The 15,392-nt window shown below is 51.2% G+C and overlaps 1 protein-coding gene across 2 annotated transcripts in view; it reads right to left on the reverse strand.

The window, feature by feature from the left end:
* The window catches only part of Ccdc88c (coiled-coil domain containing 88C), a 119,826-nt gene that overhangs the window by 69,609 nt on the left and 34,825 nt on the right, over positions 1-15,392 (reverse strand). For both annotated transcript variants that reach the window (XR_005506202.2, XM_343096.9), the window contains exon 4: positions 3,871-3,940. Coding sequence is in view for 1 of the 2 variants with exons in the window: in XM_343096.9 (XP_343097.4) it covers positions 3,871-3,940 (70 nt within the window). In the remaining variant the exon portion in view is untranslated. The remainder of the gene's footprint in view (positions 1-3,870; positions 3,941-15,392) is intronic.

Here is a 15,392-nt window from a genome sequence, read left to right on the forward strand (position 1 = left end):
ACCTATGTTCAAGTGCCATACAAGGAACACTCGGGACCAATGGAGCCCCACTGACAGCTGGTCCATACACAGGTTCCTGCAGAGAACACACGTGGGGTGCAGCACTGCTACAGACCCCAGCAATCTGAAGTGGAATTTGGAATGAGCAGAGCAATGGTGGTGGGCAGTCCTGCTCAGGACCTATGGTCAAATACCCAAACCCTAATATGTGTATAAATAACGTAAGGATTTAAACGTGTTTACTGACCTCCACGCCTCTATACCTCTACGGCTCCCTCCCTTCCATTTCAGCTGATGCAGATGAGGTCAGCAACTTAAGAGTCTGTAAATAACTACTGCGCTTGGACACAGGCCTTGGAAGGAAAAGCCAAGCTCTCTTCCAGAATGTTCTATGATGTACCACAGAAATTAATTTGCTAACAGTCTGGCTTCTTGTCAGAAAAACGTAGTCTTTGTGTGTGGCACAGTGACAGGCCTGGCTGCTGGGAAAAACCACAAGTGCGTCCACACCGCTCTACCTCACTTTACAGACAGAGCTGATGCGAGCCCTTGGTCTTCCCGAGGCCCCAGCAGAGCAGTCTCAGCAGTAAACCAAACAAATGGGCTTGACGGATATACAGCTGGTAGGACGGTGTGGCTCTCTCTGTGGGCCACCTCTGGCCTAAGGAAGACACAGCTGTCACCGAGCAGGGATTAAACCTCACCCGGATGACCTTTTTTATGTATACAAGTCCACGGTCAAACAGCTGTAGGAAGCATATGGAGGCATGGGAACAGGCCTCCCGCACACAGGCTGTGGCTGTGTTCACTGAACACAATACTCCATGCCACGCTCTGAAGGTATAAGGTAGACTGTTTGCTCTAAGGAGCTAGGAGAGAAGGGAAAACAGGACAGGATAAATGGGACAAGAAGGCCAGGAGGGCTACACTGAGGAGGTTCAAGAAGTGAGGACAGGCTGCCCCGTGGGTGCCTGAGAGGAGTGTGGCAAGCAAGAAAAGAGCAGTCGGTGGCGCCAGGAGGGTGTGTCCAGGGAATGTTAGTGCTGTTTTGGGATCAGACCTTGTTCCATTGTGGTACATGTGCCAACAGCACAGACCTAATGTCAAACATCAGAATGCTATGATTAGCAGTGTGGTGTGAGCATCTGCCAAAAAGGGCCCAGGTGTGTCCCTCATTAGACGCAGGAGACAGAATGGAGTGTAAAAAGGAACTCTCTCTGCTCTGGGCCGGCAACTCGGGGCAGCCACAGTTCCTTTCAAATGCTAACTCTGTTCTTTGTTTAAAAGGAACCACAGAATGCTTCACCCATCTATTTTTAAAATTTAAAACTGAAAATTCGATTCCATAAATACGTCTCTCTGCCTCTGGGATCCGTGTTTGCATTTTCTTGTTGGCGGATGTCTCCCGCCATCCTCCCTGACTCTCAGAACCCCTCAAGAGCCCCTGTCAAGCCTGCCCATCCGTGCATCATGGGGAGCCCACCGACACCCTCAAAGGCAGCCTGCTGAGGCCACTGTGTAGCATGTCAGTCAGCCCTGCCTAGACAGCCGAGCTGTGGGTGTCGTTCCTTGCTTTAACATCTGATACTCACTCACACTCAAAATGGAAGGGGTCCGACAGTATGCCCATAAAGGTGGGTTAGGCTAACAAGATGACTCAGGTAAGACGCATGTCACCAAGCGCGGTGACCCAAGCCTGATCCCTGGAATCTGGACGGTGGAAGGAGAAAATCAACTCCCAAAAGTTGTCCTCTGGTATCCACATGCATGTTATTGGCACGCGTGCCTGCGACTCTACCAACACACAAGCAAATCAGTAAATAGGTGTAAGAAGAATCTACTGCCGGAGGGTATTTTGGTTGGGTGCCATATAGGACTGTTTCCCCTGACGTGGACAATCTGTCTCTGGTAGGACTGAGGGGCCTGGAGGGACAGGAGAGAGGGAAAAAAGGGCATCCAGATTTGGGGGGCAACAAAAAGATGGGGGGAGTGGCTAAGCAGGGCAGGGAGAACGTGTCGATCCGTTTGCCACTGACATTTTTCTCAGCACCATGATCTAACCAACTCTGTGAAAAGCTTGAATGCTGACAACCGCTGGGACAGGGTGTGTGACACAGGCAGACTCAGGCCCCAGAGAGCAGGCAGCCAATCAGCTGCTCTGCTTATCAGCCTAGTGACAAGGGTGTGTGCATAACTAAATTCCACACCTATAAATGGGAATGACCCTGGCACACCCAGAAGCACACCGTCATTTCCACACTTTAAAATGTGTTCAAAGGCTGGCACAGGAGCAAGCATTCTGTTCTTCAGTCCCTCCTCCGCCCTCAAAGCAGACAGAACGGCAGCCCTTGCTGGCACCAGCTACCTTACAAGCCATCACCTGTCTCCTGGCTAACACCAGCCCCGAATGAACCTGAAAGACAACACAGTTCTCAGAGAGGGAACCCACTTCCCCAGGGTCACCATACAAGTCTCTAAGGTCCCAACCTTCCCTAAGGTTCAGAGGTGGCTAGATGAAGCCAGAGCTGGAGTTTGGGGGACCAAAGGCTCCTTCGTGTTGCTGATGCAATGAGATGGAATGGGGAGGGTCCTCAAAGGCAGGGACCACCAAGCAACCTGATGGACACAGAAGGGCTACCACGTTATGCTGGTGACAGATGCTCACAAGACAGTGACAAGGATGCCCACAAAGAAAGGTGGACACGTTAGCACTAGAGCCCAGAAAGACTGTCCTGCCTACTTCTACTGCACCAGGAAGCTACTGCTGACACTCCCAAGGTCACGCCGTGGAGCGAAAGGCCCTTTTAAAAGTCACACCCTAGGCTGCTCACTGGGTGTACTTTCCCCTCCAGTTCTAAGACTACTTAGGTACAGTCCCAATCAGGAAACCCCAGGCTGTCAAGGCCAAGGAGCAGCTCACAGAGTTAGGCTCCTTCTATGAAAACTGCTAAGTCCACTGACTGCTCTTCCAGAGGTCCTGAGTTCAATTCCCAGCAACCACTGGGTGGCTCACAACCATCTGTAATGGGATCCGATGCCCTCTTCTGGTGTGTCTGAAGACAGCTACAGTGTACTTATATATAATAAATGAATAAATCTTTAAAAAAAAACAAACAAACTGCTAAGTCTCAGGACCCTCGGTCCCAGCCCACCCTACAGGTGGGGTTCCCTTGTTTGTCTTAGCACCTCACCCACTCGGAGGTTCCAACAGAAGCATGAACTACGTGGAGCCGAGACAAGGAGCTCCCCCTAGAAGTGGAGTGCTTACTGTGTGCGCAGTGTAAGGGTGTGTAAGGGTGTGTAAGGGTGGCCCACACACCGCCTGGGTCACCTGGGAATTACCCGACACCCAGAAAGTGGCAGGAGGATCTGCCACTTTACAGACTTATGTAGTGTCTAACAACTCTTGCCGGCCAGGTGCTCTAAGTCCCGTGAGGGACGTGAGACCTCATAAGGGACCACTCACAGAACACACATAACCATTACAGGATCCCCGAGGAGAGACGCTGGCTCCTCAAAACGTGCTTACTTCCCAGTCTAGGCACACGCATCACAATGGAGTCTCATACCATGTTTACTGAAGAAGTAGTGTCTGCAGAGCCCGAAGTCAGACCCGCCCTCTCTGAAGGGACAAAGCACAGGCCCTCTCTGTCTCCACACGCACATTTGAGGACAGAGAGGGCAATGCATGCTTGGCTTATAGCCTCAGGACGACAAACCATTCTCAAAATCCAAAACCACCACGTGTTTCCCTGCGCCGGCCCTGGCCCTGGCCCCCAAGCCGGTAGCCAGAGCTGTGGCTAACAGCTGTCCAAACTGATGGCACTGCCCAGGCGCTACAGCAGGCGGGGGTGGGGCCCTCGCACTCACCAGACAGTGGGTCTTTGCCAATCATCAAAACATTGGGCAAGTTCATTACGATCAGCTGCTGGAGAACTTCCTACAGAGACAAAGAGAAAGACACTGTTAAGAACAGGAGACAAGAGTAAAGAACCACCGGGTAAACAACAGCTAATAAAGTCACCGTCACTGGAGAAGCGTGCAGCCACTACATGGCAACGTTCTGAGTGATAGAATGAGCCATTCAACACGGAGTGTAATCATACTGCCCCGCTCGTCCGTCAGATAAGAATGATGGCTGCACACGTAGAAGCGTGTAGAGGAGATAAATGGCACGGCAGGATTAAACTTGTTTAAAAGCTACTCTGAACGCTTTTTTGTTCATTTTGCTGGTGTGGTTAAAACAAAACAGGGAATAAAGAATGGAGATACCATGGAGCATTAGCACGCTGAGGACTGAGGATCTGAGCTTAAGATGAGGCTTTTGGGCATGTTTTGAAAGAGGAGATTTTATGTATTTTTTTTTTTCACAAAGAGTGACTTGCTAGGAGAAGAAAATGTCTGGCTCAGTCAGGTGGCCTGGGGGAACAGCTGCCTCCTGACCCTCATAGGAGTCTTCAGTCACAGCCTAGTTAGTATCTGTGGAACTTTCAGTTCTGTTCTGGCCCCTTGGCTGGGCAGGGCTTGTCTTCCTCCCACCTTAAAACTGCTTTTCACAATCAGCTGGGGAGGTGTCTCGGCGGGTAAAGTGCCTATTGTACAAGCATGTGAGCCTGGGTCTGGGTCCCCAACACCCATGTGAAGAGGTGAGGTGTGGCAGAGAGGACGGCACCGTGTGTGTGTGTGTGTGTGTGTGTGTGTGTGTGTGTGTGTGTGTGTGGTCTGGGTCCCCAACACCCATGTGAAGAGGTGAGGTGTGGCAGAGAGGACGGCACCGTGTGTGTGTGTATGTGTGTGTGTGTGTGTGTGTATGTGTGTGTGTGTGTGTGTGTGTGTGTGTGTGTGTGTGTGTCAGTGGCCACAGGGGCAGGGGCAACAACAAGTGATCTCCAGAGATCACTGACCAGTCAGCAACGGACTCTGACTTAAAAAAAATGGTGGAGAGTAGTCAAAGACACCCAGCATCACCTCTGGCTCCATGTGCATGGACGGATGGACAAATGGATGGGCGAATGGACAAATGGACACACTCATTCACGCAGAAACACACACACAGAAAATCCCAGTTTTCCCATGGAAGACAAGGGAAGGAGTGGGCGGCACAGTGGTGAAGCCTCGTCGTGCCTCCTCTGAAAAGGTTTCCTCTGAGATGCGGCTGGAGTGGGATTTCTCTGCTGCACCGTGGGGAGGAGACTTTGGCTGTGCCCAGCAGGTTTCCCACTGGCATCTGAGAGATAAGACTACCCAGTGGGCTAGTCTCACGGCTGAGCCCCTCAAAACCATCTCCGATCCATGAGGTGAGACACCTGACAGTGGGGACTGTCTAGTACCTGGGCTCACATGTCACCTTGCCAACCACGCTGTCATCTCAAACGAGACTCTCAGGTGGCAACACACAAAGGTCTCCCACACATGTGCAAACAGGGCATCTGGAAATTCTCAAGCCAGCATGCCCATCCTGTTAGGTAGCACCCTGCCTGGGTGGGTCCCAGCATGAGGCTACCCTGGGAGAACAAGACCATCCTAGACACCATCTGCATCCCCTCCGAGTGCTGGTGGCTTTCCTGCCACCTCTGACCTCTCAAGCACTCTCCTCCAACCGAGGTAGGTATAGGAAGCGATGCTCTCTTCACCGTTCTCAGGGTAACCTGTAAAGTCTCTGAGGAGCTTCACACTTAAAATATCACTGCAAAGTGCTGCCAGGAAAACGGTCTTTCAAAACTGGGGCGTCGCCTCGGCTAATCACTACTTCCTAATTTCCGTAAAGAAAAGCGTTATTTATGCAATGAAAACGCTTGCTTTACGGCATGGTAGGGCACGTCCATGTCAGCGCTCACAAGGGTGAGGTATGGGGACTGCCATGCGTTTCAGATCAGCCTGGGCTACACCAGCAAGACGCTGTCTCAAAGAACCAATAATGAAAAAACAGTATCTTATAAACAGGCTTTTAAAAAAAGCGGTTCCTCTTAAAACACCAGGTGTCTCCTAAAAACCAAGTCCATGGGGAGCATGCTCAAGGGCCATTAACCAGATCCCCTAAAGGACCTCCATCTCTTTCCTGCAAGAGCAGGCTCAAACTTCAGAACTGCCGGCAACATGTAACTAAAAAGGTAAATAAAAGTGAAAGTCTTTCCATAAATACATTTAACCCAGGGTCTAAATATAATCATTAAAAAAAAAACCCTCAAGACAAAAAATTATCATCAAGTTATCGTGCATTCTTTTCCAAGCATCTTTGAAATCTAGAGTGTACTCAGATCACTCCGCAATTGATACGCAATTTGGAAAAAACCTGAATTGTACACCCACGTAAAAATTACGACCGAACAAGTCAATTTCAGTTCCCTCGTTGCTCCAAATGCACTTAAAGCGAATACCTGCTCCTTTGAGTCAAATGAACTACAATAGTAACTTATATCCCCTGGTGTAGCAGCCATGTCTCTGACAGCCATGGATGGCTGCAAGATACACACAGAGGTGACAAGGCGCTTGGTGGCCCCTGGGTTCCCCTGCACCTCTGACCTCCCCCAACAAAAGTCCAGCAAATGTGCCGAGGCTTGCACGGCAATGGAGCCTCCCTCCAGGCCAGGCACTCAGCCTAGTGGGGACGTGAGCAGGGTGCTGACGAGAGGCTCCCTGCCTGGCACTCAGAACAGAAAGGCACTGTCAAGTGGCTGCCACAGTCTGCTTCGGACACCTGGTCCCACCCAGGCTGGCTGATACTGGAGGGCAGCCCAGTGCTGTGTTCTCCACAGTCCCCCCCAGACCAAACCACCCCAAAATACCACAGCTGCAGCCTGATATGGGGATGAGGGACAAGCCTAGACACTGCCTTAGGCTTGACAAATTGTCCTTCCAGAGAGAACCCCTTCGCTACCCAGTGTGGTGGGTGAGATTTTCCACCCTCCCCTGGCCACCCCGCCACACTTGAGATCTGTTGTTACTGCCTCACGTAATATGCTGTGGAAACCCCAAAATTCCCTTTTCATAAATGAAAGTGGACTAAATCCAATTCTGGTATGACCTACTGGCCGTCAACTGCTTCACACAATCCCCCAAATCTGGGTCAGTGGTGGATATGGCTTGCATCCTGCAGAGGCAGCCTGAGCCACTGGGAGGAACCAGACGGAAAGTGCTTCATATTGTAAAAATAAAAAGGTATTCTTTCTGCCATCCCAAATCTGGGCCTCAAATCCAAAACATAGGCTCTCATCAAATGCTTAAGACCAAGGGAAACAACAAAAACAATCTCAAGGGGCACCTGTCATCCCGGCTTTGACGGCTTCAGGACAGCATCTGTGTCTGCACTATGTACGACACCCTCCCTGGATTCTGACCCTGGCTAGCAGCAGGAACAAGAAAGTCTGTGGTTTTCAGCAGTTACTATACTACATACCAGGCACGGATCTTAGGTCCAGCATCCCAATACTTAGGAAGCTGAGGCAAGAAGACTGTCCTTAGTCTAAGGCCAACCTAGGCTACACAAGTAAGATCTTGCCTCAAAGAGTTTCAAGGTCAGAACCACAGAGCAAGCTGAATGGACATCGAATGAACGGACACTGTTAGATTTATGTTTAATGGGTGGGGGAGGGGAGACCTTAAGAGAGACCGAAATACAGAATGTCCACAGAGACCAGGACAGGTTTTCCTGAACTTCCAGGCACTCTTCTCAACAGGAGGTAGGTACATGAACCATTGCTCTCTTCACAGTTCTCAGGGTAACCTGTAAATCTACAGAGCGAGCCCCAGGCCAACCGAGACTACATAGTGAGGCCCTGTCACCAAAATCAGCCAAACAAATTTCATAAAAAAATGGCAAGAACAGCCCTCTGTCACCCTGAGTGAAACTTGAATTTTTCAGTGTGTATGGGTGTTGTGCCTGCATGTTGTATGAGTGTGTGTGTGTGTGTGTGTGTGTGTGTGTGTCCCATGCACCCCGGTACCTGTGGTGTCCAAAAGAGGGTGTCAGGTCCCCTAGAGCTGAAGTTAGAGATGGCTATGAGGCACTATGAAGGAGTATTCACAAAGAACATGGGGTCTCCTCCGTGCTCTTAATGGCTGAGCCATTTCTCCAGCACACTGAAGCTCAATAGCATAGGTTGGCGATTTGTCTGGAAAGAAAACTAAGAGCTACTGAAGTGAAGGGCGTGGGTTCAGGACTCACTCTCCCTAACAGTCGGCATAACAGCTGTTAATTCTGAATTGAGTGAGAAGGAAGCTCCCCCAAAATGAAACACTCTGCACAGGCAGCGGGAGGAAAGTGATGCTCTCGGTTGCCAAGGAGATGGGGATGGCCCATGCGGCAAACACAGGAGCTTTCCGCAGAGGCAAAACAAAACCACAAAGAATGTTCCCGTTGACCTGCCCACGCTCTCAGTCAGCGTCAAGACTAGAAGGCAGGGACATGAGTGACACCAGCTTTGTGTGAACTTCTTGAACGCCCTTCAGGTCCCCTCTGGGTTCAGATACACAGAGCACACACTGCAGACCTTGCTGGGGCTGAGAACAGCAGGCAGGCAGGCAGCCATAGCACAAGTGCTGTCAAGGGTTTCCCAGTGGCAGGGGGCTCATAGCCCAGACTGGAAGGATGCCTGGGAGTGTGACAGGTAAAGGACTAGGCTGAGAAAAGTCTAGCTGTCCCAGGTTACATGAGCATGTACCAGGATGCACAATCTGCCCTTTCCATGGAGATGCCTTTCCGCACAACCCTGCATCACCTGGCAGAGCCCTCAGCCCCAAACCTCAGCCGAGACAGGACGCCCACGGCCACATGCCTGCTTCCCTCTGTCTCTCCGTCTCAATTTCTAATTCTTCATCCACCATGACACTTACACACGGTACATTTTACTTGTCAATCAGCTCCTCACTCAGGCATCAAAAGGCCCCTAACAGTGACAATTGGGAAGATTTAGTCAGACAATATTCCTGAAGGCCTGCATGCAGGCGTCTTACAGAGCCTCCTTTCTGCAGGTGTCTTCTCTCTCCCATACTGATGAGGAAGCAGACCCTGAAAGCCCGACTGCTTTCCTCTACCGAGCTATTCTGTGCCTTCAAACGAGGCACGATCTCTCACCATTTCCTGAAGGTTCACAGCTTGTAGCTGTTAGCCAAAGAGCGATTTCAAAGCGGAAGGGGAAAAAGAAATAGCTTATAAAGTTGTATAGTTTTCCATACAACTTTGAGAATGTCTAAATGAGGTTCTGAATGTAAGTGTAAAGAGATGCATTGCGAAGGGAACCTGGGATACTGGCTTGAACAGGCTGGGCCTTTATAAACTGTAGAGTCCCAAATGTGATCACCTTCAGAGCAAAACAAGGATGACTCCTCCATTCCCAAACTACAGTGGTGGTGGCCCTCAGGAATGGTCTCACTGGTCTACATTAGGGCCCCATTGTGAAACTTCTCTAGAACTGCAGGGCGCCGCTCTGCCCAGTGTGGCGTGAACAGAGCCCCATGGAGACCCTGAGTTGGGAGAAGCATAACACCGGTCATCTGAGCCCTGGTGGCCTGACATTTGCGCCACTGGTTTGCATTTTACACAAGCCATACCTCAAAATCTCTCACCTGGATTTGGCCGAGAGGGTTCCCAGAATGCATTTCAACAACACCGGGCAAAACAAAAGCTGCCTTCCGGCATGGCTCCCACGCCCTATCACTTCACAGTTCTTACTAAAGTACCCGGACACAGAGAGGTTCCTGTCCCATGTTCCTCCCATCATTCCTATGCAGTAGCAAGAACAGGAGTCGGCAGCACACAGTCTGTGGGACCTGCTGCTCAGTCAGAGACTTCACAAGAGGAACCGGCGTGAGGGGGGGCAGGACTGAGCGAGCTTGTCCGGCACTGCACAATGTCCCTATGGCCCAAAGCAGAGCACCTCCTGCGGCGGACACCTGCTCATGCCTTCACTCGGATGTGATACTTCTAGACTGCCACTCCAGCCCAGGCCAGCACGCCTCCCACATGGCCACTCCTGAGAGGGCAATAGGGATTTGACCCCAAACTCGTGAGCCACAGAGAGCCTTTGCAGACGATTACCGCCACGACCACGATTTTCCAATTTAACCCCAGTGACGAAACGTAAAACAGTTGACTTATCCACGACACCTGCTCAAGGCATGACCCGGGGGACTAGGAGCTTGTATTTCCATCTGCACAGGGGCCTCCAGCCCTAACACAGCCCCTGCTGACTGGGGCAGGAGCCCTGGTCCAATCAGCGGGTAATGAAGTGCTTTAGTGTGAAGAGGCTGCCACGGAGAGCTGCTGATAGACTCAATCCATCTGTTCCGCCTCGTTTCAATTAATCCAGGGTCCCCAGGGCCTGAAACCAGCCCATCTGAACAAGCATGGCAGCACGGGGTTCCCTAATGAAGCCAAGCTGTGTTCTAAGAGAAGGTAATTTTAAGGCCCGTCTGAGGGCAGAACCAAGCACCAGCCTGTTCCCCCTGGATGGTGGGACGGACAGACAGACAGGCAGGCAGGCAGGCAGGCAAATACCTCTGAGCTGACCAAAGAGAACTGTCGGGGAGGGGCCTCGAGAAAAGCCAGCACCATGGGGAAAAGGCAAACCAAGCACCCGTTTTAGTCATGTAGCAGAACAGGACTCCCGCTTCTAAGGGGGTGCACTTCCTTCGTAATGAAAGCAGGGGATGGGGGGGTGGATTGGGGGCAGACAATGGGGACGTGACACCATCCCACACTGGAATCCCAGTGCTGCCTGCTTGGACAAGCCAGCAGCTGCACACCCATCAGGAGGAGCTCAAGGAACTCACGAGGGGAGGACCCAGAGGACACTTCAAGTGATCCCAAGAAATGCCTGCCCCTCCCCCTTAAGGCTGTGTGATGCTCCTGGCAGCTGTCTGTCTAATGCCCAGGAAGCAGGGCAGGGTCAGAGTGCTTAGGGAACCCCCGCATGAGGTGAACACATGCCTGGTCACGGGGAGCCAGAGGGGGAGGTTTGGGGACCAACTTCTCTAACGGTGTCATCGACAACCACAAGTGTAGGCGTGGCAGGCCTCACCATGCACAGAGTCCAACCAACATCAGGAAATATGAGGGATTTACTATCTTTATAAGTCTTATTTTGGGCTGGAGAGATGGCACAGTGGTTAAGAGCACTGACTGCTCTTCCAGAGGTCCTGAGTTCAATTCCCAGGAACCACATGGTGGCTCACAACCATCTGTAATGAGATCTGATGCCATCTTCTGGTGTGTCTGAAGACAGTATACTCACATACATAAAATAATAAATAAATAAATCTTTAAAAAAATAAGTCTTATTTTAATCATATGTATGTGTGTGCCCATGTATAGCCAGGTGTGTGGGAGCTGGGCCTGTTGAATCCCCTGGAGCTGGAGTCACATGTAGTTGTTTTAGACACTCAATGTGGGTGGTTGAGGCCTGGACTTGGCCCATTCTGCAAGAGCACTGCCCGTTCTTAACCGCTGAGCTGCTCCCCAACTCCAAGAATCCATACTTCAAATCAGAGCAGTCTGGTGGATTTTCCTATAGAGCCAGGAAACAAGCCCAGAGTAGAATAAAATTTGGGTCTAGAACCAGTTCTCACTGGACCCTGCCCTCGGGGCTCTCTGTGTCACACCACAGAGCCTTCACTCAAGACTGTGCAACGAGGGCCCACTTCGCACCACGACAAGGGTCCTGGGAAAGGAAGGAAGGACTTGTGCAGCTGAGATGAGAGAGCTGAGTCTTACACTTCAGGGCTGTCCCATCCTCTACCAACCAACATTCCCATCGTTAGCTTACAGGACACTGATGGAGAATGGCAGATAGGAGTAAGACAGCCCAATCTTATAAGCAGAAGGGATCAGACTGTTGTCGACCAGGTGGCAGAACTCTGGGCTTCCAGGAAAGGCCAAGACTTTCCCTGGTGAGAAAGCAAAGAAGAGAAGGCTCCTTGGATACCAGATTGTTATGGTGAGCCTGCTCTCCCACCCCCTCATCGGGGACAATGCAACCTGCAGGGTGGGCTAAGACAAGCACGACACATGCCATCCTGGGTGCAGCAAATTGGTGGCCCAGCACTGCAGTACTGTGTTAAGAACAAGGCACTTCTCTAGACCTCTAGTCATGTGGGAGGTTCTAGGCCAACTTCCCGGCAGACACTTTTTACCCTGAGCACTCCACTAACCACTCAGTGACCAAAGCAGAGCCTTTTCTACATCCCAGCAAGTGGCACCACCCCAGCTACTGCATCCCTCCACACCTGGTGCATTACCCATGGTTTCTTCATTCCTGGGGTCCAGAGCAAGAGCAGCAACAAGTGACCAGGAGCCCCCAGCTAAGGTGGCAAGCCCATGTCACACAGGGCCGGAGAGAGCTTAAAAGCAGACTGGAGTCGAGGTGGCATACAAGCCTAGCTAGCATTCCACATACAAGACAAGCTTAGAGCTTGCTATGTGAGCACCCTGGGGCCACCAATACTTTGGGGTTAGCAACACCCCCATCCCATCACAAGCATCTAGAAGGCAGAGAAATGCATTGTATGTGGTTTTACTTAATCTCTGTTTTCTGGGTGCCTTCTGGGAATTAACACGGTGTACCTGTTCGGAGATTTGTGGACCAAAAAACAAAAATCATAAAACCTGGGTTGGGGATTTAGCTCAGTGGTAGAGCGCTTGCCTAGCAAGCACAAGGCCCTGGGTTCGGTCACCAGCTCCGAAAAAAAGAAAAGAAAAAAAAATCATAAAACCTGCGGGGAGTAGAGAGAACAGCCTGAGCATGTGTGGGTGGACCTGCTCTCTGAGCCCACGGCCGGAAAGAGGCAGTTCCTCCAGCAAGCCTAGCACCCTAACAAAGGCAGCTGGCCGCTGGAGAGAGGATGCTGCTGGGAGGACGGATCCCGCTGCGGTTTGGATGTGGTGTGCAACCCTTAAAGGTTCATGAAAGAGAGTTTAGTCCTCAATGTGGCAATGCTAGAAGATGATGGGAACTTTAAGAGACAGGTCTAAATGAATGGGAGGCAATTAGGTCGTGCTCAAGGGACCCCTAAATCTCACTTGCTTTCTGCCTGTTATGTGATCTCTTCTGCACCCACTGCTGCCTTTGTGGCATCCCCTGCCTCTAGGCATCCGAAGTAGCGGCCTGGTCTCCGGCTTTCAGTCCCACAAACTGTGAGCTAAATAAACCTCTTCATAAATCACACCGCCTTGGATGTCTCCTTATAGTAACAGAAGGGGTTAAGTCAGAGGCTCTAAGAAGGAGGTGGTCTTGAAGTGACATAACAAGGAACCAAGAACCAACCACTTACGGAGGTAATAGAGGCTGCCTGGGTCTGTGGCAGGAGAGCTCGTAACAGAGACCAAACAGAGACCAAACTCGATGCAGAGGTGCACCCAGCCCCTGCCCTCCAAACCCAAGACTAAAGCGATAGGTTTCCCCTCCAGAACGCCAGTGTGAACCACTGTTCAGGGTGTGACTCACCGAGGAGTTCCCCATCTACAGTTTGTGAGAGCCTCTGCCAACTTCAGAACACCCACAGCTCAATCAAGTGTTCCTCCTAACCCACAGGCGACGAAGCTCCATACTCAGCAGGCAATCAGGCCCCCAGCCCATGCTGGCTGGACCCAAGGCCACTCTGGAACCCTTGGGTTTTGCTAGGTGTCATTCCCAACATACTTAGGAGCCAGGGATGGCCCCCCGCCCCTGCACTGATTTAGAAAAGTCTGCCTGTAACGAAGGTCCAAGGTCATAGACCAGAAAGTGGAGCCCTGGAGACAGAGGGAGACAGACCACAGCTACTTTTGCAGAGAGAGAGAGAGAGGTTATCGACTCCATTCTTGAAGCTTCAGAAACAGAAATCCTCTCACAGCTATCTCTATCCTTTCTCCAAATGATGAGGAGCATACACCAACGGAGACACACACACACACACACACACACACACACACACACACACGCAGACACACGCACACAGAGTACACTGACACAGGGAGATACACTCACAGCACTGACGCATGGATACACACACACACACACAGACAGCATGGACACAGGGGTGGTTTTGACTCTCCAGGGCTGGTGGAGACACCAGTTGAGAATGGAGGGACCTAGTCTGGGCTTAGTGGCGGGAGGGTATACAGCAGCGGATGTGTGACAGCTGCCAGACTCAGTCTGTGCCTGGGAGAATGGATGACGAAGGCTGCAGAGAAATGTGTGTCCACCCTCTAACAGTGTCCTCACTGTTCCCTGCCCTGTGGTAGTCTCTGCAAATCGGCCACTTTCCACAGAGACAGGAGTCTGTAGCAAGAGAAGACACTACCTAAATGGCAAGAAAGCTCCATCACCAAGAACACAGCCTCTAACAGGAAACTGGGGAGGACAGCTCAGGATAGAGCTGACACCAGAGATGGGGGAGGTGAAGAAACCAGTTTCATGAGTAATATATTGGCAGGAAGTGAAATCTCAACAGATGTTATCAGCTTTAGGGCTGTTATCCCTGGGAGACACCTACCAAGAACTGGCTGATAGGAGATGGCCACAAGGGAGGTTGGTCTAGTCCTTTGAGGGGCCACAGGACCTCAACGCACACTGCCTATCTCCAGTGAAAAGGACACTTTACCTGAGGAGCCAGTAACCAGCCAGACACTGCATTATCTCATTTAGTCCTAAATTAGGCAGCTGGAACCAGAGTTAGGTCACTAGCCATCTGCTAACGCAAGACCCACTCCTTGGATCCCAGCACTCAGCAAGCAGAGGCAAGCATCTCTCTGTTGAGTCTGACATCAGCCCGGTCTACAGAGTCCTGCACTGATCAGTACCATATAGTTAGACAATGTCTCAAAAAGGGAGGGGGGACACAAAAGGGGGACCCACAGATCCCTCTGACAGCTCAGGGCCTGGGAGGATGTTGTGGTAAAGGAGGGGCTGAGAAGTACATCTGAGTCATGGGTATCGGGGCCTCAGATGAAATAAGGACCCCACAGGACAGAGGTGGATCGTGGGGTGTGAAGCAGGAGGAGATGTGGAAGGAGAACGACAGGCAAAACAAAGATCAAGCAGAGACTCCTCAGGTGAGCCAGGATTTCCAAGGCATTCTTCATCTGGCTTTTAGGCTGAGGTGGCTGGTGATGGCTCAGCAGTTAAGAGTACTGGCTGTTCTTGCGGAAGTCCTGGGTTTGGTTCCCATAGGGCAGCTCACAACCGTCGGTAGCTCCCCTTCCACGGAATCCAACATCCTCTTCTGGTCTCCCTGGGTACAAGGCATGCTCATGGTTCAGATAAGCATGCAGGTAAAAACCCCCATACACATAGAACAAACAATTTTAAATCTCAAAAAGAGGGGATTCTAAGGCCAGATCTGTACTCAAAAGCAGAATGTGCCATGGTTGACCAAATAATGTCTGAGCCAGAAATCAGGTATGGTGCCACCCCCTC

This window comes from Rattus norvegicus, chromosome 6 (genome assembly GCF_036323735.1).
Source record: "Rattus norvegicus strain BN/NHsdMcwi chromosome 6, GRCr8, whole genome shotgun sequence".
Classification (NCBI taxonomy): Eukaryota; Metazoa; Chordata; class Mammalia; order Rodentia; family Muridae; genus Rattus; species Rattus norvegicus.